General features: G+C 44.4%; 2 protein-coding genes across 13 annotated transcripts in view; one reads left to right on the plus strand and one right to left on the minus strand.

Moving 5' to 3' along the window:
- On the plus strand, positions 1-7182 carry cpap (centrosome assembly and centriole elongation protein). 2 transcript variants are annotated; one of them, XM_081720423.1, is made up of 17 exons: positions 1-483; positions 909-1313; positions 1677-1791; positions 1889-2005; positions 2178-2325; positions 2411-2495; positions 2877-4218; positions 4578-4701; positions 4791-4956; positions 5089-5313; positions 5387-5459; positions 5562-5647; positions 5863-5937; positions 6029-6169; positions 6315-6399; positions 6484-6604; positions 6840-7182. In XM_081720423.1, exons 2-17 carry the CDS (start codon positions 918-920, stop codon positions 7030-7032), a joined length of 3492 nt encoding a protein of 1163 aa, XP_081576549.1. In that variant the 5' UTR covers positions 1-483; positions 909-917; the 3' UTR covers positions 7033-7182. The 2 variants fall into 2 exon arrangements, with proteins under 2 accessions (XP_081576549.1, XP_026873961.3); XM_027018160.3 differs by having other exon boundaries at positions 2-483; positions 5562-5695.
- The window catches only part of rnf17 (ring finger protein 17), a 26365-nt gene continuing 9647 nt past the window's right edge, over positions 5162-21879 (minus strand). For 2 of the 11 annotated variants that reach the window (XM_081720414.1, XM_081720415.1), the window contains 36 exons: positions 20543-20613; positions 19387-19502; positions 18805-18902; positions 18597-18684; positions 18373-18453; positions 18150-18253; positions 17886-18054; positions 17154-17230; positions 16758-16832; positions 15869-16107; positions 15686-15769; positions 15338-15499; positions 14669-14840; positions 14171-14297; positions 13648-13835; positions 13419-13554; positions 13006-13162; positions 12733-12848; positions 12540-12654; positions 12321-12444; positions 11997-12227; positions 11658-11802; positions 11341-11453; positions 11143-11233; positions 10886-11007; positions 10508-10812; positions 10215-10378; positions 9952-10071; positions 9711-9791; positions 9499-9621; positions 9370-9426; positions 8886-8993; positions 8657-8771; positions 8422-8560; positions 7985-8171; positions 7188-7628 (listed from right to left, as the gene is read on the minus strand). In XM_081720414.1, the coding sequence (XP_081576540.1) occupies positions 7533-7628; positions 7985-8171; positions 8422-8560; positions 8657-8771; positions 8886-8993; positions 9370-9426; positions 9499-9621; positions 9711-9791; positions 9952-10071; positions 10215-10378; positions 10508-10812; positions 10886-11007; positions 11143-11233; positions 11341-11453; positions 11658-11802; positions 11997-12227; positions 12321-12444; positions 12540-12654; positions 12733-12848; positions 13006-13162; positions 13419-13554; positions 13648-13835; positions 14171-14297; positions 14669-14840; positions 15338-15499; positions 15686-15769; positions 15869-16107; positions 16758-16832; positions 17154-17230; positions 17886-18054; positions 18150-18253; positions 18373-18453; positions 18597-18684; positions 18805-18902 (4509 nt within the window). In that variant the 5' untranslated portion in view covers positions 19387-19502; positions 20543-20613 and the 3' untranslated portion in view covers positions 7188-7532. Of the gene's footprint in view, positions 5297-7187; positions 7629-7984; positions 8172-8421; positions 8561-8656; positions 8772-8885; positions 8994-9369; positions 9427-9498; positions 9622-9710; positions 9792-9951; positions 10072-10214; positions 10379-10507; positions 10813-10885; positions 11008-11142; positions 11234-11340; positions 11454-11657; positions 11803-11996; positions 12228-12320; positions 12445-12539; positions 12655-12732; positions 12849-13005; positions 13163-13418; positions 13555-13647; positions 13836-14170; positions 14298-14668; positions 14841-15337; positions 15500-15685; positions 15770-15868; positions 16108-16757; positions 16833-17153; positions 17231-17418; positions 17721-17885; positions 18055-18149; positions 18254-18372; positions 18454-18596; positions 18685-18804; positions 18903-19143; positions 19355-19386; positions 19503-19796; positions 20081-20542; positions 20614-21092; positions 21165-21879 lie in introns of those variants that run through there. The other 9 variants (XM_081720413.1, XM_081720411.1, XM_081720410.1 and 6 more) reach the window with 9 other exon arrangements.

Here is a 21879-nt window from a genome sequence, read left to right on the forward strand (position 1 = left end):
CAGCCTCATTATTCATTTTATTCAGTTATATCAATTCAATTCAGAGCAGAATGGTTAGCAGTGGCGTTTTGTTTGTTTTGCCAAACACCTACAACCTGCGCGATAAAAAAAATGTCGTCAGCTAGCAACATCCACAAACATGCACAGGTACGTTGTGACATTCATTTGCTCCTTCCGAATAAAGCATCTCTGCAGTGATGTTCAGGGTCATGAGTTATATGAGGTCGTCTCAAATGTGCACGTACCACGACGGCTGGGTGATTTTGCACACTCGACTGGAACTACAAATCCCAGAATGCACAGCATCTTTCAGTTTCCCGTCTCGCGGGCTTTGTTTTGTTATGGCGGTATGTTTCGAAACTTGTCCGAAGTTGAAACGTCAACTGAAAACTTTAAATACCCAACTCACCAACGCAACCCAAGGTAGCTAGCTAGCTAGCTAGCTAACGAACGACACTACGGTTTGTCTACAAGTCGTTGTTGGTATGTTTACCTTTAAAAATAATTTCGCCTATGATCTGATTCTTGGAATTGTGCTGGTATGTTTTGTCGTTTTGCTAGTTGACCACCCTGGCTGGCTAGTCACGTAACATGCACGTTAGCTGGCTAATATTCTGATACAGACGTGGTGTATTTCTTAAGACTACCAATAAAACAGCATTAGTGTGTTTATTTATTTATTTAGTTAGTTGTATATTGCAGTTATGAATAATGTTAATATTATTGTTGTTTCTTTGTTATCTAACGTTATATAGCCAGCTAGATAGATGGCCAATTACTCGATAGCTAGCTAGAAAACCGCTAGCCACACATCCTTGAACAGTTTGCGCCGATGAAACGGACGATGAATGACATTTAACTTTCAGCGTTATTCACCAATACTTATTTAAAACCCTTTTATGCTCTAGCTAGGGAAAATGTCCTCTCCATCTGGGATACAGTCTCACATCCTCTCTCGGTGGATACCAAGTAGTTCCCGGGCCGGAGTCATCCTAAGCGGCTCCCCGGGGGGAGCCGGGTCTGGCAGAAGCAGCTGCGGTGCGTCGTTGGAGGACTCTTTCTGCTCCCAGTTCGTCCCGCTGCCAGGGTCCCGCAGTAGCAGCGGCGTTGCGTCGTTGGAGGACTCTTTCTCCTCCCAGTTCGTCCCGCTGCCAGGGTCCCGTAGTAGTAGCAGCTGCACTGGCGTACACTCGGTGGTGCTAAAGGAAACCTCGACAGACGCAGAGACGGAACCTTCGCACCTTGAAATGGACAGTGTTCGTAATATTTTGGGAAACGCACAAGAGCTTCCGCTGATCACCAAACTCGAGCAGGTAAATGGAGAAAATGACTTATGCTAGGTTTGTGTCCATCTGACGAATACTCTGAGGACTAGGGCACATGTTTCTCAGCACGTAAACTAAGGACTGTCGATGCAACGTAGCAAATAAAAAGAAACCTTTGGCTGCATCTACGTAGTCTGCATTATATGTGCCTCCGATCAGAAAATCAATTTAATTAAGATTCTTTTGCCTAAACCTTACTGCTTGGCTTTACAAGTGAATGTATAATGGGAATGTACTTAAATCTTGAACAGAAAACATGTGTGTGATGGTTCTTATACCCTTGTTCACCAGTTTTGTGGGGTTGTGTGCAAGCAACAGCAGTCCCTATGACCATGAAATGTATTTTTCTAGCTGAAGCAGTTGCAGCAGCACATGCAAGCACAGCTAAAAGCACATCAGCTGGAGCAGCTACACAAACTCCAGAATGAACAGCAGACACTAATGGGAATGGTTCAGTCTGCCACAGGTAGGCCATGTTGAGTGCTCAGTCGTGTGCGTCCATTGCAGAAAGTCGCTTATTTGTACTCCGTGCACTTCTTCAGTTCGGTCCCTTCTGCGTTTAGTTTCAGCACCTCCATGCTCAGCAGATCACAGTTGTGGAAATCGGCAAAGTCCCGTGCTGTCGCAGCCACTCCAAAAAACACCTCTGCTGCCCCTTGACAAATTGGAGAGGACTCTTGGTAAAAAAAACTGAGCTTTTGGTTATATTAGTTACTTCAGGTAAATTTTGTTGTCACACTCATTATTTTAATTGTTCAAGAAAGGTGGTGGTTGATATTATGAGATGTGACCCAGCCTATAATGGTTAATAATATTAAAGATTTAAGACCCAACACAATGCTATCTGTACAGAGTCAAGGGTGTGGAATCATGAACAAGGTGTCGCAGAGAAGAATTGTAGACGAGACTGTGATGTTGACTGCGATCCTGATGAAGACTCATTGCAGTCTATTAGTGAGAACCAGAGTTTGCACAGAAAAGGATCAGAGCCACAGGACAGGTAAATGTGGATAAAGATGAAGTATAGTAATAGTGTGACAGATTTTTTTGTGTGTGTGTGTGTGATGTGATCTTTGTGTCTTTAGGCCCATCAAATCAGGTGACTGTGGGAAGACGTTTGAAGAGATTCTGGAAGAGCAGCTCCAGCTGGAGAACGATAGGTTAAGCAAGGTGAGACATCAACTACACATCCAGTCAGACTCGTGGTTAGATTGACTCAGACACTCGGTCATGGTAACACTGATTGCTATCGGACAAGCTTGGAGTGCATACTAGTCATGTTACGAATTTCATAAATTGCTTGCTAAGCCATAGGATTGTAATTATAATGATGAATAAATTATTAGAGAAACGGTGAGTTAATTTGACTTGGCTATTAATGCGTGTCTTGCGGTCTTTGACTGTCTATAATTCACCGAGTGCTCTCCATGTGGATATCCAATTCAAAACGCTGTCAAAACATCTCCACTACAAGCCAAATTGTGCTGTACTGACACTGTCACTATAAAGTATAAAGTAAAATCTGACCTGTCTTTACACTCTGCCCTCTAGAGTGCTCCTGGTGAGGCAGTGAAGGTGAAGAGGCCATATCTGAGGAGAGGGGAAGGGTTGTCCAGATTTATGAGGGGCAAAGCCCCTGCACCTTCCAGAGAGAGAACTCATTCAAGCACCAAACCCACTCCGTGCCATGACCCTCCAGCCCCTCCGGGCGGTGCCCACCAGAGCTCTGAGCCAAAACGGCCTTCACCCAAATCCTCAAACTCAATTAATGTTGTGATCCAGCGCAAGACTGCTGTAATAAACAAAGATAACTTTCCTCAGAACAAGACTTCAGTAACGGCAACCAAACGTCTTGCTAAAGCTCGTGTTCTTGGAGCCAACCAGGGGCATATGAGCTCTGGGCTGTTCCAACACCACAGCAAGAGTGATGGAAAGTGTGACCCTCAGCAGAAGATCATCTGCGACTCCATGGTTGACGTCACCAATGGGAAGCCATCGGTAAAAATTCAGGACACACGCACTCCAAGCATGTGTGCGGCGGAGAACTCATTCGAGGTTTGGCTCACGGAGCGTGGTGAGCACTGGGAAAGAGATCATCAACTCGAGCGTGTGGAGCTTGGTGAGTTCGAGCTGCTGGAGAGAGCGGCAGATGAGTTCTCCTTCTCCAGTAACTCCTCCTTCATCAACAATCTCCTGTGCAGAGATCAAAGACGCCTCTCCTCCACACCAGTCAAGCCACCACAGCGGCCTGTGTTACTGGGCCACCATCACGATGTCACAGCTAGCCCAATGCAGCCAAGGGATGAGAAGGCTCACAGTCCAGCAGTCCCTCCTGGAGGCACAGTGGCAGAGATCACAAAGTCTGCTGGAGTGACAAGCGAGTGCTCTGAAGATGAGGAGGATAAGAGGAGGGAGGAGTCTAATGCTTCATTTTGTAGCAGCGCAGAAATCCAGTGTCCTGTTGCCAGACCAAATCAACCCTTCAGACACTGCTTCCAAGTGCCTGCACCCCCCTATGATAAACACTCTTACCAGGACAGAGAGAGAGCTGGCAGTTCAGAGGGAGAAGAGGAAAACGATGAATCTCATACACTAGTGGGTATCAGAGGTCAGGTGGAGTTTGATGATGACGACACATGGAATGAGCCCGAGGATTTGACCTGCAGTTCGTCCAAGATGGACAGTCAGCCAGACAGGGCCCTGAACAGGAAAGTTGCAGGATCAAAGGGGACAGATTCTGACAATTCCTCAGCCAGCCCAACAGCCCATGTGCCAGAAGCTCCACCCACATGCCAGTTGGTAGCCAAGCTGTTTCCAGCTCTGAAGCCTAAACCCTGCCCTCGTCCCCCTGTAGTGCAAGAAGCAGAGGACATGCACAGTGAAGAAGGAGCAGGTAGTAGTTTTTTTCTGAAATGTAAACAATCTTTCTTTATTAATAATAGCAATAATATTAATAGTCTATATAGTATTTTTAAACAAGGTTTACACAGTGCTTTACAGATAGTCAAGATGCAATGAAATGGAATAATTTAAAACTGAAGATGGTGTAAAACTAAATTAGAATAAAAATAAAGATTAAAATGCAAGACCAGCAGAAGACGGACATCCTTAATTATATTGTTAACATTTTAAACAAATCTGGGCACATATTTATAAACACAAGTTCCTGCTGTGCTGATCAGTACTCCAACTGACGCAAGGACACCTGTTAAATTAATTGATTCCTTTCCATGTCTGTGACACATAATCCAGTCCGGTCAAGGTTACTCCGTGAGCGGTTGGTGGAGCTGGAGACTGAGATTGAACGGTTCCGGAGAGAAAATGCAGCCTTGATCCGCCTCAGACAGGAAAACCAGGATGTCAGAGAAACCTTACAGTATGAAACAAACTAAAGTCTTAAGCAACAGCCCTAGTGATCAGATTTACCACCATTTGAAATGAGGAGGTGACCTTTTTCCCCTTTAGAAAGGAAAGGGCCGAGTTCCAGCAGAAAATGGCGGATGAGACTGCGGAGTGGGAGGAGCTTAAGCGCGAGGAAGGGCGGAAGCTGCAGCGCGACAAAAAGCTGTTTGAGAAACATGCTGCAGCTGTCAGGGCCAGGCCTGATAAACATGAGCGAGATGAGATACAGGTTCCCATCTCTTCCATTCCTCTCATCACTTTACAACTGAGATGATTTCCACTTATTTTAACCCTCATCTGATACTGTACATCAGTATAGGGCCTAACCTGTGAGTTTTAACTGATGGTGACTGTGCTTTAGTCTCTAAAGCAGCAGCTGAATGCTGTGCGTGAGGATTTAAGAAAACGGGAGGCTCGGTGGTCCAGCACCCACAGCCGCCTTAGGCAGCAGTTAGACGCCCTCAGCGCAGAGAATGCTACTCTCCGAGACCAGGTGCGCATGCTTGAGAAACTTCGCCTGAGCGCTTGGAAAACTGCAGAGAAGGAGAGGGGATGCTCCAACTCAGCTCCTAGGACAAAATCGAAGGTACAAAAACTTTCAATACATAAATGACTGTTACAATAAGAGTGAAGATGATGTTTAGCGCTTTTCTTTCTAGAGTCCTCTTTTCAGTAATCAGAACAGTGTACCTCAGAGCGACAGCAGCAGGAGAGAAAATCCAGAAGTTCAAAGTAAGTCCTCAAATGATTCTCTAGATTTGTAATTGGGTGGCAGTGATATTTTGTTATAGGGTAATGCTTTTGATGCAGATATCACAGTTATTTTTCCTCTAGCTTCCGTCTTGAAGAACGACTGCCCAAAGGAGCTATGCCCAGTGGCCACTCCATACCATGTGACCGATAAACTGACTCGTCCTGAGGCGAGCACCCATGATTCTCAGCTAATCAAAAGCTCTACCCACTTCTCAGTGAGTAAAAATATTGGTGCATGGGAGAGAGAAAAAATATCCCCCTCTTTAACCAGTTGTATTTAAAGGCTGAAATCTTAGTGAACCTATCCTGAAACCCTACTAAATTAGCACACCTTTTAATATGCCATCTTATTGTCCTGTTCATATTTGCTTATTTGTGACAGGAATTGCACAGTGCAGGGGTTGTTACAGAGCAGGCAGAGATGGAGCAGGAAGAGGTCACACACACAGATGGCAAGGTGAAAGAGTAAAAAAAAAAAAAAAAAAAAAACCTTTCTACTTTGCTGGCTGGGTCACTTATACTTAATATAAAACTTTCCTGCCCGTCAGATTGAGAAGGTGCTTCCAGATGGAGGTCGACTCATTGTTTTCCCAAACGGCACGCGCAAAGAGCTGTCTGCTGACGGACTCTCAGTCAGTGTCACTTTTTTCAACGGAGATATCAAACACATCATGCCGGATCAAAGAGTGGTGAGACAAACCCCTTAGCGAATTTTAAAAAATAATAAAAATAGCATCATCTCTGGTCATGTTGAATTGATTTGAAAAATTGTGTGGATGGATGGATGGACGAACAAGTATTTTAAATAGTCAACAATTTCCTGCTGCCTTGTAGATTTATTACCATGCAAGTGCTCAGACCACACACACCACATACCCTGATGGTATGGAAGTGCTGCAGTTCCCAAACAACCAAATAGGTAATAGATCATTTCAGAAACTGCTTGGGAGAACAGATAGGACATATTTCTGAAGCCTTACATCCTTCTGGTTCTATATTTCAGAAAAACACTTCCCTGACGGACATAAGGAAATCACGTTCCCTGATCAGACGGTTAAGAATCTCTACCCTGACGGGAGAGAGGAGAGTGTCCTAACAGATGGCACAATAATACAGCAAAACCCGTAAGTACTACTGTAGCACTAAATGTCAATTACCCTGACCTCGTGCGTGAGATTAGCAGTGTACCACACAAACTGTCCAATTTGGTGTCTTTCAACAAATTAATACAGATTTGGTGTGTATTGTTAACGTTGACTGGTATCAGTATGAAATGGTATACACCAAGAAGCGAGCGAAGAAGGGCAGCGGTCAGATGAGGAGTAGGAATCTATCACATCCTGTCGTCCTGTTTCTTAGAGATGGCAGCAAGCAGATCCAGTTCAACACAGGCCAGCGGGAGCTGCACACCGCAGACTTTAAAAGACGTCACTATCCAGATGGTACTGTTAAAACGGTTTACTCAGACGGACGACAGGAGACGCGCTACCCCACTGGCCGTGTGCGACTCAAAGATCCACAAGGACATGTCGTTATGGACACCAAGGCCTGAGCAATCATGGACCTTTTTGGGCAAACGGTGTAGTGGCTGCGTCTTGTATGTTTAGCTGTGAGCATGTCCATGTGTATATTATTTACATGTGAATGTCAAGTATTTATTTTTGAATGTACATTTTTGTAAAATAAATATTTTTGAGACTTAGTGGGAATGTTTGAGTCTTGGAATCAAGCATTTACTTGTTCTGTACCCATCATACAGAGAAGCAGACTGAAATCTGAGCTTTAGCACAGTTAACATAAGTACTATTGTTTAAGTTACTGTAATGAGTCCACACTAAACAAGTACTGTGAACTTAGAACATCAACCTGTGGTCTAATAAGACAAAAATGCCACTCTTCCTGGAGCAAACAAAACGTGGAAAATATTACTTTGCAGGCATTTAAAAGCCTCCTTCAGTTTACAAAAACAACATTGCGCAATAACAAAACAGACCCATTAAACGGGCAAGTCTCGTAGTTTGCTGTATGGTTATACTCTTATTCAGTATCAGGTCAGTCATATTCAGCAAGGCCTTTCTCCACCAGGGGCACATGCACCAACGTCCCATCTGCGTTGTACAAGTACACGATCAGCTGTGGCTCCACTGCCTGCAACAAGATCGTTCCTCACAGGTGAGGGGTTCCGGAAAGCTCTTATTTTATAGTGGGTCTCACTGGGCTTTGTGCAGGGAAGTCATTAAACACCAACAGTGCAAGTATTTACAATTTACATATCCTTGTTGCCTCTAATAATTCCCTTGGCCATTTGTAATACTTGGATAAAATTTGCAGCTTTTCTTCCCACAATTTCTTTAATAATCTAATCTATCCCTAAACTACTAGTTCCTAAGTACATCCAATAATATCACCATGTGTAGAGATTTACAGTTACAACTGGATCAATACTGTTAAAGCACAACGCTGTTTTTGAAATCCTTAGAGAATGATGCAGCGTTGCAGCCTACCGTCACCATGGCACTAAGGCAACCATGCAGCAGGTCGATCATCTCTAGCATGGCCCGCATGCTCCACTCTGGCCGGTAGGAGACGCGCTCCAACTCCACACACGCGCACTGCGGCTTGAAGCCCGCCAGCCACACACAGACCGCCCCACATGGGAAACGGAGGAGCGAGGAGGGAAGACAGCGCAGCCTGCCAGACACACGCACTCCAGTACATCACCCCGCACCTCCAAACATTTCTTAGATGCACGTAGGATTACAGTATACTATAATTCTTTCCTTTTGACATCAACATCCCTGGCATTTATTTATTTATTTATTTATACTAAAGTCTTGCAAGCTATTGCTGTACTCCTGTTGCAGCACGAGGTCCTAACTTGCAGCCTGCCACTTGCTGAAGTTGTGGTTGTGCATGAGCATCTGTTGGTGTGGGCCCTTACTCATATGGCAGTAGGATGTCATCTGAGCCAAAGTCCACATGTCTCACGAGAAGCCTGACACTGGGGCTGAGCTCGGCAAAACCCAACAGCTTTGCACGGTAATATTTGCCATCTCTGTACTGAGCTAGACATGGGCCCTCTGAACACACACAAAAAAAATGCAATTTTATCTTACTCGTTTAATATCTTGGAAGGGTGCAATTTAAAAGGCGGGGTGGCGCAACGACGACGTTACCGATGGGGAAGTCTGTGAGCTGGGCCAGAGAGGCAGCATCACTGTTCACTCGCTCCAGAGCTTCCTCCAGAGTCTCCCCCTCACACTCCTGTGTGTCCAACAAACTCAGGAACACCTGCCAACATGCCCAAATACAAGGACAGGGCCTTGAAAGCATGAAAATTGTTAAATTATGTTTACTTTTAGATTTCAAATGTGCATATTTTCTACGAGTATCTTGGTGCAGTACCTCGTTGGGGGCTCGAATGTGCTTAATCTGGACCTGGAATAGTTTGCCTTTATCAGGAAGTTTGGGGTTACTATACACCCCTAAAATAGCCGAGGGATCCTCCAAGCCCTGATGAAACAACAACAACTCACTAGTCAAAGGTTAATTGGTTAATTAGGTCTTTAGCACACTAGGTGATCACCCCACGAGTTGTCACATTGAATTACATCATGCAAGAGCTTCGTCATGATTTAATTTTTAGTAGACTAAATCATGACTGCCCCTTTGTGTTAGTGAGAAGGGAAGAGGCAGGCAGTATAAACTGAGCCCCATAAACAGTCCTGACTACCCACATATTACTCTTTGGAGCAGAAACAACCCACACCACTCAGGGGATCTACGATTAAAAGAGCGGAAGCATCAAATTGTATAAATGCACAAGTTCTTCATTTGGCATGAATGATTTGTAAAGACTTAATAGATTGTAGCAGAAAAGTAGTTTCACCTCTATGGTTATATCCCAGTCATCCAAATCTGGCACTGGAGCCTTCACCACGTAATCCTGGACACACACTTAGCATCAGATAAGGCTGGACCCAGCAATGACCATTCTGCCCCACACACACACACACACCTCAAGGCTGCTGCTGCCAGGGACAGCAGTGGCATGCTGGTGATACACCATGAGTCTGCTCAGCGGCATCCCATCCAACATTATCTCCACGGTAACCAAGCCTCGTGGGTCCTCCGGCAGTTCCTGGGAAAGACAGAAGTGAGGTGATGCGGGACTACACATCTGCCATGTGAGCCTGTCTGTGCACGTGAACCGCGTGTATTTCACTTTACCACGACCTGCACGTCAAAAGTACGGCCAAGCAATAACTCCTTCATCAGGGCCACTGCATCCCACTGCCACATTGTCCCTACCTGCACCCCACACACACACACACACACACACACACACACACACACACACACACACACACACACACACACACACACACACACACACACACACACACACAGGGTGATGAGAAGGGTCTTTCACAGTGAAAGAAAGCTGATGGACAGTCAGTTATGTGCTCACCGGAATCACGCCATTTATCTGACAAGGCACGCAGAGCTGAGGAACAGTCTCACAAAGCACCTTGGGATAGACGTGGCATACGGGAATGTTCTCCACTATGCCCTGATCCACGTACTGCACCTGGAAAACACACACACACCATATCAAACGTGAGAACTACAGAGAGGCACACTGAGGCTAACTTCTGCAAGCCTAAATGCCAATAACGCAGTATGCTGAGTCAATGACTCAACGGGGTTAAGCTCTGCAGCATGCACTCGGACCTTCACATGACCGCCAATGACCTCCTGGACCTGCCCACGGTACCACAACATGTCGGAGCCCATGACAGCACAGCCCAGCACTTTCTTCCAGTTGTAGGACTTCTGGCGGGGAAGGGTCTTAATGTGCTGCTGCAGAGACTCCTGCAAGCGCTCAAATTCACACTCTACACACACACACACACACAGGAAGAATTTACAGGCACAGGGTAATTTTGGATCTGGACTCCTTATTAAAAAGCCAAACAAAAGCTGAATGCCATGACATTTCTATTGTAAGATGTTCTCTTACACACCAGTCTGTGGGGTCATGGTGTAGATGACCCCGTTGTCAGACACAGCGCAGATGCTCATGCGCGTGAGTCTGTGTGGCGGCAACTCGGGGGGCAGATAGGCCTGCGTCCTCACTGCTGGGGGAGAGGTTGGGGATGGGGCATGTTTGGGTGGAGAGGTGCACCACTGCTGGCTACGCTGATCACCGTCTTCACGCACGATGTCTTCCAAGGTCGAGACACACTCATCCTGACCTGCCAAAATGCCCTCTGGTGGACAGCTGATTTCCTCAGACAGGGTAGGGTCTGGTTTGCGTTGGGCAGCAGCTCTGAAACACAAACTCAAGTGAGGAACAGTAAAACACCTCTCCCTCTCTCTCTGACAGTAGGACACTGAAGTACTTGACACTTCTCTCTCTCAGGGCGAGTCCCTCGCTGATGAGGAAGTCTGCGATACTAACGTCCTGGCCTGCTCGGTTGGAGCAGTACAGAGAGATCGGCATTGGTCTGGCAACAGAGGGATCCTGCAGAGCACGCCCGCACACACACACACACACACACACACACACACACACACAAGAATTGACAGAGGAAGAGATAGAAGGTGCAAGGTGTAATACCACATTAAAATACATGGTGTATAAAATGCTCTTGGTCACCTTAATGGTCATTATGGCCAAGGCTCCAGTCAGATAGTAGGAGATGAATTCACAAGCTGTGGCTGTCCAGGTGGAGCAACCACCAGCAGGTCTGATCAGTGAGGAGCAGGAGGGGGGTGGAGAGAGAAAGAAATCAAACAAACAGTCTAAATGACAAACGTCCCAACAACGAAGAAACCCCCTTGGAGCTCGTTTTACCTTACGTCACTGAGACAACACTCCAGCAGCAGGGAGCCAATCAGCTCAGGGACGAGTGGCCTCAGGTTACTGGTGTGGAGTTTAACCATATTCCCAAAGTCACAACGCAGCACCTGTAGACACACATTCACACTAAACACATATCGCAAAACTCTGTTCCTTTCCAACAAAGCTAGTACAGGTTCTAATGTTTTTTTGGTTTTTTTTATAAATAGATGGTTGATGTCATTTACAAGTTGCATGTTTATATCATAATATTGGTAAATATAGCATTTTTGAAGCTCAGACCCAAGGTTTGTATGCGCAAGTGTATGTACCTCTGCGAGACTGCCCGAAGACACACTGTACACCTTTCCTCTCTCCCACACTCCGTTGACATTGGCAGCACATGTCATCTCAGCTTTCCAGTTGACCTCTTTTGGCTCAGACTTTAAATACTCTCTACTGAGCAAGTCATGAATCCTAACATACACAAGCAGCACCTACAGTTATGACCGCAAAATACCTGAAGACCTACCACCTATTCATGGAGTGAGGCAACATTAAGATCACAATGACAGCCTGACAAAATTATTTTGGAAGAAAAGCCCTTTACAAGACCACCTTCCTCAGTACAACACTGCACTGGTCCTAAGGGAGTTGCAGGGGGTCAGTACCTCTTCAGCTGGGCATCAGACTGCAGTAGCTGCACACAGATGTTTCCAGGAGAGGTCACATGGGTGACCCTGACCCTCAGGTCCTTAAGGGAGGTTGGCAGGGTCAAGTTGGGCTGTACCTCCGACGGGTCAGGAATAAGGGGCACCGGCTCACCTGCAGCCAGCGGGCTCTCATCCAACGGGGGATCCCACACTACAGTCTCGAGCAGGGGAGGTTCTGTCACCAGGACTCTACAAGAAGCCAAAGCGGGAATGAACAGAAGCGGGTGCATGTACTGTGAGAGCCCGAGAGAGAGAGAGAAGCAAAAACTATATTGCACTTACTGTTTGCATAATGAGGCCAACCCTTTTCTGGCCAGGATCTCTCCAATACTGGCTAGATGTTCAGAAGAATGCTCGCGGACCTCACACACACACACAGGAATTGCTGTGTACTGGGACACATGCTCTGCCACACACGCACACAATAGAAAAAGGGGTAATGCAGGATTTGTATGCCAGCTCATTCATAGAACACAGGTACACAAATCCATTTGCGCTCACTTGTTGCCACTACAGTGACCAACTTGTTTTCTGTCAGTTCACGGAATACTCTGATGCTCTCATCGCTCCAGGTGTGTTCCAAACTCACAACATCTGCCAGAGAACACCAAAGCGCCTGAGGAAGAGATGGTCAGGTTTCAGTGCAGTTACAGGTCTACAGTACAGAGGGAACGAGGGCTTGCAGGACTCTCACCATAGCTGGCAGCGCAAAGAACTCATCCTTTATCTGTCTAAGGTTTGTAACGGGCAGAGTTGTTTTGTTGCCAAAGTCTACATACCGCACCTCCACCAGCTGTCCACCAGAAAAACCTGACACACACACACACACACACACACACACACACACACACACACACAGCTGTCTGTGATATACAGCCCAACAATACAACAGACTGTGGAATACATACACACCTGTACATACTGTGCAAGGACACACACCCCCACACACACACACACACACACACACCTGTAACCTGAGCCCTGCACCAGTCTTTGCTGTTGTAGAGGGCGATGCAGGCCTGGGCCAGAACAGGGCAGTAGATCTGCAGCTTACTCTCAGCTCCAGGAGACCCGTAATGGTTCTGCAGCTTTGTGTTCAGCAGCAGGAAATCACTACTGTCCACCTGCAGGACACAATCCTCACCATTAATATCAACAGAGGGGGCCAGATTTGTGGAGCTTAAACTTGACTCTCGACAAACCAAAACAAGTTCTCAGAATTAAACTAGTGCGCAGATGCATAAATGAAATATTAATGTCCCTTTAGTGGATGAAGCCATATGAAAAGGATCTGGGAAAATAATCCCTTTGCCAGACAACCCAACAGTCTCCAATTTTAAATGACCTGCAGTAGCATGAGAACACAGTAAAATTATTTACTAGTTGCACGTAGAAGTCTGACGGTGTGTTGACGTGGGAGACCACAGCGTTGAGCTCCATGTTCAGTCTGGGATGCACAGGAGGATAAAACTGCAGAGGCTTACTACCTCCAGAGATGGCAAGAGGGGAATAGAACCTGCTTACACACACACACACACCCTAAATTTCAAAGCTGTACACATTTAGAAGCCAGATGTATAAATTGTTCAGTGTTGGTGGCATGTCTTGCCTGGCCAGTTCCATGAACACGAGGTGCTCTCTCAGAGAGAGAGGGGTGTTCTTGGTGTTGTCTGTGGACACCTTCTTCAAATCCACCAGCAGGGTGTCTCCATCCTGATCAAACACTTGCATCTCCACAGCGTTTGAACCAATCACATGCTTCATCTCCTGACATGCCTCCTCGCTCCAACCCTTTACCTGCCCACCACACACACACACACACACACACACACACACACAAACACACACCTTTCATACATTAAAACATACTTCCGATGGCCCTGGGCAAGGCTAATATACTCAAACATAACATTGTTTAGGAATAAACCCATAATGCTTCTGGAGCCACTGGACAATGTGGGATAACACCTTTAATTTACATATTACCGCTAGTTAAAATGCTGAATCACTGATCAAAAATGGTAACATAAGACTAGTCCCAAACTGAAGATGCCCTTCAAACAACCACTGAATCATTCCAGCATAAAGGACAGTCTGTTCACAGTTTAAGCAGCAGTTTCGTGTGCTCTCACCAGGTCTGAAGGAATAATGTCTTTGAGTGAACACCTAATAGCCAGAGGAGCCCAGTGATGCAAATCTGACTGGGCAATCAGATCAGCTCTACGAAGACACCTATTCAGCTCGCTCAGATCTTCATCACTGAGAGAGAGAGGGGGGAGAATTATGACTCAGAGAAGGACATTCACATTTCAAAACAGCATCTTCAATCTTATTCACAGCGTGCATAAGGTAGGAGGACACTAATTTTTGTCCAGCCAAAATGTGAAAATCAGAAACTTTCAGAGATCTCGTCAGAGGATGAACACGCGCATGCATAAGGGATGTCTGTGTCCGATTTAGTGCCCGAGGACAGAGAGGAGACAGACACTAATTTTAGTCACTCAGTTGAGTGAACTTGGACCACTCTCTAGGTGTTAACTACATTTATCTATTTCTCCATGTGCTGCTCTACCTGTTCTGTTAGTTCATGTGGTGCCATGCATCACAAACACAGAGCCATCTCTCCTTACCCTGAGATGGTGAGCCCCTTGGAGAAGCCATAATCCTGGAAGAATACTTGTAGGCGAGCGACCTCAGAGATGGGGCACTGGGAAACACTCTCCAGACAGCCCTTTTGGAAGAGCTCACAAACCAGGGCCCTGCACCACACCTCTTCTTTCGACCTCACAAACACCATCATACCTGCGCGCGCGCACAAATGATTACCTATGAAAACTTGGCTAGTCTTCTGAACTGCATTACAGTCCTTACAGCAATTCCCCTTGATTTGCGGCTTTAACACAGCCACCAAGTAGACATTGAAAAATTCAGGTATTGGTAACTGTTACACCCATCTGACAGGCTTGTAAAACGTCCACATGTAGTCCAATACAAAAACCACAAATGCAGCAGCATATGGATTTGGATGATCCATGATGGTCAAGACTTCTCAAGTTTATAGGGGCACAGCTCTACTGATCGTTTAAAAATAGCTGGAAAGAGTCACACTTGTATATATTTTATGAGAAGTCGGAATTTGTTTATGATTGACTGACACACTGAAAGCACAGTGAGGCATGTCCCAGCCTGCTAAGTGAAATGCAGTTTGTAGCAATATATAAAATCCTGTTCAGAAAGGAGGATTTAAGTGTAGTCAAGTTTCTCAAATCTTACAATGCCAAATAATTCTCTGTGTATACCTGTGCTGAGTTGGTCTCTGACAACGAAGTGGCTACGTGCGTCAGAGCAGAACCTGTTAATCTTCCTGGCCAGCGCAACTCCTGCTTTCCGCTCCGTCATGTACCGCACATAGAAATGTGTTGGGTTGATTAAATGGCTTAGCACAACCCATACCTGCAATGCTGTGCACGCACGCACGCACACACACACACACACACACACACACACACACACACACACACACACACACAATATGGATAAATGGAAGATACTCAACTAAAAAAAAAAAAAAAAGGGGGGGGGGGGGGGAGTCCAAGAAAATCCAGGCAAATCCAGGAAATCAGACTGAGCGCAGATACATTGGTTACCTTTCTGGTGGGATCCAGGCGTCCTGTCATGCAACACCTTATGGTTTCTCCTCTGCACTTTCTGTCCCTCCCTGTTCTTGGGCTCTAGGATTCAAGGTAACAAAAACATGACTCATCAGTGTGCAAGGCAAACAACCAGTGACCATCACATCCATCCCCCCCCCACACCCACACCGCACCTACCCATTCCATCTCTCTCTGCACCATTGTCTGCTTCCTCAATGATTTCCTCTATAATAAAACTGGGCAGGAGGTCAGTGTTGTGTCCATCAGCAGGGTCTACAGGGGTCCGGGTGTGCAGGTCTTCCTGTGCCATCTCGGGAGACGCAGATAGACCAGAGCTGCCTTGCCCTGTCCTCCTCTTCCCTGACCCCCCATTCCTCATCGGCTGACTGGGGTCCAGCTGTGCTGGTTCAGATGCCCTGAATTGGGGGGGGGGTGGGAGACGACAAAAACTGGCAGTGTCCCCATACGTACACAAAATTATTTCCCAGGTTCTGTGACATGTAGAAGGGAGCAGAGATGGCGATCTGAGTCACTCCTGATGCATTTTGAAAGACTCTGGAATCGACTCGGACTTTTGCTAAACTAACTCATGACTTACATTTAAGTGTAGGGGGAAAATAAAGAATATAACCATTAATTTGAATAAATCTAAACTCACGTGAGTGCTTTGCCTGTCAGTTCTGACACTGTCAAGCCCAATGGCCACAAAGTGAGCAGAAAACGTGTACGTGTTCCAGTTTATGGTTCTCCGAGTCTCACCCTTGCACTGCATCATCTTAAAATATTTCTAAATATTTTAGTGGTTAAAATAGTATTGTTGGGTACAAATCAGCTACAGCAATAATGTACCTGCAACTAGGCTTCCTTTCTAACAGAAAGCAGATTCTAGTCAGAGAAACTGCACACACTCCCATGGTCTCTTCCTCTCTTGTAGCAGGTCGATTCAATTCTTATGCACCAAGACAGGCCACTTACGTCAAAGGTCTCATTAATTTAACAAAATAGGTTTTTATATGATTGTTAGATAAACCAGAAGCTACACTGTAGACTTCTGTAGCTTACTCACAGATTAACCTTGCGGTCCATGATCTTCAGGCAGTTCCCCACACTCTCTGTCAGACTGTCCACATGGAGAACGCAGCTATACACAAACAACAATCTACAATCAAAACCACAGCTGCCCAGAATGTGTCGAGTTGAAAAGTGAAAAAGGGTCCCCAAGAAATAAGGTTAATAACCTTCCTCATCCAAGTAAATTTATTCTTACACCTACTTCAGAAAAACTTTTGAAATGTAAACTCCATTTAAATGTTTCACAACAACTGTGCAACTGGATAACACCATCAGAATGTCCTAAAACACCCCAAACATTTAACTTTGGAATGCTTGAAAACAGAAAAATGGCCTTTGTTAACTAATGCGATTAATCTTAACTGAGGTGGTCTATTAGCAGTAATCATACCTGAGTCCTGAACACAAGGTCAGGCAACTCCTGTCGAATGAGTCAGCATCAACAGGTTCCTGCAGAGTCTCCAGAATCTTAAAATTATACACACACAGTCAACCACTATGCAACAGCAGAACAGTAAATGAGAACAAGTTAAACTACATACACAAACATGCTGTACAAACACTTTTCCACATCATATACACTAAACATCTGGTAACAGACTTTTGCATGAATTAATGATTATTTTTCATCTCTTTGGATCTTTTCCAGTGCTCACCCAGTATTCCAATTTGCATCTCCTGATCATCGACAGAGAGTACATATTCTCATAGTTTGTCCAGATAATGTAATATTTGCAAAATAGATAAGTAAGGATTAGATACCGTCTCTGCATTGTGAAGTAGCAAGAACCTGACAAACCTTTGGGTCATTGATTATGACATCCGTTGTCTTTCATATTAATCATTTTAAAACAGCAAAATGTGTACTCATCAAGACCAAGAATACATAGCATATACTGAGTGATTAAGTGTCTACTTCATAACATAGGTGTATGGATGCCACAGGGTTCCTCTGAACGTTGGTCAAGTTTGTGTCATGATTTTAGAATATGTCTGTGTAAAAGAAAATAATAATAAAAATAAATAAATACATTAAAAATATATTATTATTATTATTTAATAATAATAAAAAATATTTCTCTCTCCCTAATTTAATTGTGGAGCCAACACCCAGTGTCTGTACCTGAGCTAAATGGCAGCAAGTCCTCAGTGAGGGCACCTGACGGATGTGTCGTGCTTTCTGCATGACCGTGAACAGCTCCTTGCGTCTTGCCTCCACCCTCCGACACTCCTCGCGGCCAGTGGAGAACAGCTGCTCCACCTGGTTCAGCTCAGACAGCAGCACACCACGTCTGCAAGCACACAGACCTCATGTGGCATATTATTAAAAAACAAGCCTTCTAAATTACACTTTAAATGTTCGCGCATACACACACACACACACAACCTTCTGTGCAATATGCCAGTTGCCTTGTCAATGCAGTCCTCAATTTCCTTGGTGATTCGAGTCTTTTCCCTTTTCAGCTCAGTCTGTATGCCTTGAACTACACTCTTGGGGAGAAAAAAAAAAAAATTTTTTGGGGAACAATTTGAGGCACCACCCAACTGTGTTAGACAGACGGGACAAAGTTTGGAAGATGCATCAATGAGTTGTAACCTGTGCATCTTACCTGGTGCAGGCTGTCAAGGGTATTAAGGTTTTCTGTTGCCTTACACAGAGCTTCATCCAGAACTTTCACCAAATCTTGATCCTACACAAATATACACAGACACTGCCAAATCCAGTATGAGATGATTATGTCTAGATTACAGCAGAGTAGTAGGCCAAGATTATGCCATAAATCAACCTGCCAAGAGAATTTTTATAGTGATTAGTTGTGAATCTCGCATGTACCGTTCCAGCATTCTGTGTTGGATGGGCAGGTGGAGGTGAGGGAAGACTCCCAACTCGTCGACCCCTCCATCTGTGTCTTCCATGGCAACTGTGAAGTGTGTAGTCCAGTGTGTGAAAAACCACATTTCTTCATTTAATTATGGACAAATATTTATATATAAGGGTATATAATTTACTTGTTAAGTGATGCAAAAAAATGTCCAAATACCTTCTCTTGGAGTTCATCTTGGCGGTATAAATGAGTCCAATGATCCTGCTATCCACCTGCAACCCATCCACCCCTTCTTCATCAACTTTGGTGCCCATCTGCAATAGATGTCTAATGTGACTGCAAATACAGACTTGGTCAACCACCCCCCCCAATATCAAGAAGAGTAATTAAATCATCAAGAAGGTTAAAGAGCACCATTTTTAGATACATAATAGAAAGCACAAATATTAGGAGAGCTTTAAAACTGCCTGTCCACAGGAATTAAAATCTTACAAACAATTTCTGCATTTTCTTGAAAGATAATAGGCTACTCCTTTCAATTTCATATAGCCTCACCAAGTCACAACTATACTGACGTATGCAACCGAACATAAAGAAAGGACGCGCAAACCTCACATGAAGAAAACCGTAAAACAGGTTAGAGGACACAAGTTATTCCTTTTAAAACAACGCAAAATTATATTTTAATCAAGACCAGCATGTAACTTATTTCCACTGAGTGTATGTAGAGTAACACAACACATACGATCACGTTAAGCTGCTGTTGTGAAACTCCTAGCCAACATTAACTTCGTTCACCTGGCAATCCGGGCACGTGATGACGCCCTGCGGAGATACCAGCGCGCGAAGGCACGGCACGCAGAATATGTGACCGCACAGGAGCACGTGCGGGAGGTTTCCCACAACTTCGTCTTCTGTTCAGTCACAGACGTCAGAAAGAATAAGTATAACTTTGCATCGGCTACATAATCTTAGAAGCACAAATTCAGAAAGACAAAGGAAACTGACCTACGTTGGTTATGCATTTTGTATACAGTTTGGACACAAACATTAACTTTCGTAGCTAGCTAGGTTAGCTTAGCTAGCCACATAGTCTTATCCGATCTTAGCGTTACCAACCTACGTAGGAGCTAGCTCCCCACACGGCAAACATGTCAGGTTCTCCTCTAGAAAGACATCATCATAGATAACAAATTTCTCAAGTTTACCTGGTAAGGTATATGGCGAGCCACAAACATTACAAGTCATCGCGGAGTCCGTCATGAGGCTTTTCCACCGGGGTGCACGCGCTAGATGAACGCGTGCGTTCGATTAATAAATTCGCCCAATCAGAGCTCTTCTCTAGGCTGTCTAATCAGTTTCCCGCCACAAAAAGACATTCAAGAGTTTTCGCTAGTATAAATAAATATAAACCTAATTTGCCTTACAGCTTTGTGTTTTTACAGCTATTTTATGTCTACTAATGATTATATGGGACTAAATAGCTTGGAACTAAAGAGCTTGTATGCATGCCAACTTGCATAAACCTTGTTACACAAGCTTCCCTTAAGCACAGAGCAAACAGATTAAGGTCATCTACACTGAAACACCACAGCGCCTTTAACACCTGAATATGCTGTCCTAACAAAAATTTGACTTGTATTGTGTGCTATATGTTTGGGTTTTTCCCCTTTGTTTATGTTGTCTTGGGATGGGGGTGAAGTGCAAAATATGATTTCATAATGCAGACCCTCTGAAGATGTAGCTGTGATCCATGTGCACTGCAAAGCATCCTGAGCAGAGCAAAGCTGCAGAGCATTGACTTCAGCATGTCTATTTGGTAGGTTTTAGTAGAACAGATGATGAGGGGTGATGGAATATGTATTTGCATATGTATTTGTATATGTGTGATATGCATTTCTCAATTACACTGATCATACTGTCTTAGATTTGATAAAGATTAATATTATCTCACCAGCATAATCATCTCAGACCACAGCAGTGCCTCTTGCCTCGTCCCACACATGCAGCACACATGTTCACTCTCTGTGAAATACATAAGAATGGAAACCAAGATATGTCTCATTTAGACTTCTCTGCCCACAAGGTTTACTTTTCTCTTTTGATTTCCCTGTCCCTCCTATTCTATTCTATTTGTGTGTGTGTGTGTGTGTGTCTTGGTGAACATGGACCTTGATGTGTTAACAATAATTTGTAGCCAAAGATTAATAAGCAAACATTTTAGAATGAATTACATGCATAAAGTACTGTGAAAACTGAATTATACAGGTTACAACTTATGCAAGATTGTAAACTTTAAAGGAATGATAATTAAATAAAGTAAGTTTCAATCAGGTGTCTCATGGTTACCTTTGCTCTCAGTGCCATGCAATTATAAATATATTTCTTAAAGGACCAAGCTCTTTACAACACTGATCAGTTTTTACTCCTGTAGTTCTTTAAAAAGTTCTTTTTTAACTACCCTAATGAATGTAGTGCAGCCTGTCCAGTTGTATTTCACATACTGATAGAGCTGCAGTGAGCACACACAGTCAGTTGCAATACTGCAGATTGGGACGTGATTCTGGATCTTGATTCTGAGAGGTTATAGTGAAAAAGAACAGAAAGCAGTGCAGTGTGACTGGAGTCAGTTGAAAGTTTCAGCTGTGTGAAAAGTTAAGTGTTGCCTTCGCATTGTTGCCAAGGAAGAAAAGAGGGACAGGTGTTTAACAATACTCAAGAAAACTGGAGACCCTAGAGAAAGGAAAGACACCAAAGTGGAGAATGACTCATATGTACTGCTTGTGTGCAGCCATCTGGTGCTTTCCACTACTGCAGGTTTATGAGTGTTTGGAGATTTTAGGAGGACTGATTTTGTTATCAGTCTACTAGGTCATATGGAACCCAGGATGCATTTTAACAGCTTTTCTAAAATTATTTGTCTGCAGGCTGAGACACGCTAAAGAGTTATATTTAGTTCATCCCTAATTTTGAGGAATGTTGGCATGGATTGTTACGAATTAGTATTAAGATGACAACCCTGTTCATTTTTTAACTTTAATGTATTACAACTCAAATGTCTGTAGAACTTAGGAAAAAGTCATTGTGATTTGCATTACTTTACACAGTGAGGTGGCTATGTACACTAAGGAGATTGGTTGGACTTGGGTCCTCTTTTGTAAGCTAAGCTAAAGACTGAAGTGCACACACTTAAAACAACATGGTAGCTGCACAGCCGTATATAGTGCAGAGAGATGGCTGTCTGCCCATCTCTCATTCTCAGTAAGGCGCTTCCCAAGACTAGCTACTGCA

The sequence above is a fragment of the Electrophorus electricus genome, chromosome 9 (assembly GCF_041902795.1).
Source record: "Electrophorus electricus isolate QZ-2024a chromosome 9, ASM4190279v1, whole genome shotgun sequence".
Classification (NCBI taxonomy): Eukaryota; Metazoa; Chordata; class Actinopteri; order Gymnotiformes; family Gymnotidae; genus Electrophorus; species Electrophorus electricus.

Coding starts and splice junctions, on each gene's coding strand:
- cpap (XM_027018160.3), top strand. CDS start 918: ATGTCCTCTCCATCTGGGATACAGTCTCACATCCTCTCTCGGTGGATA. Junction 2,006..2,177: donor CAAATTGGAGAGGACTCTTG/GTAAAAAAAACT, acceptor CTATCTGTACAG/AGTCAAGGGTGTGGAATCAT. Junction 5,938..6,028: donor TCACACACACAGATGGCAAG/GTGAAAGAGTAA, acceptor CCTGCCCGTCAG/ATTGAGAAGGTGCTTCCAGA.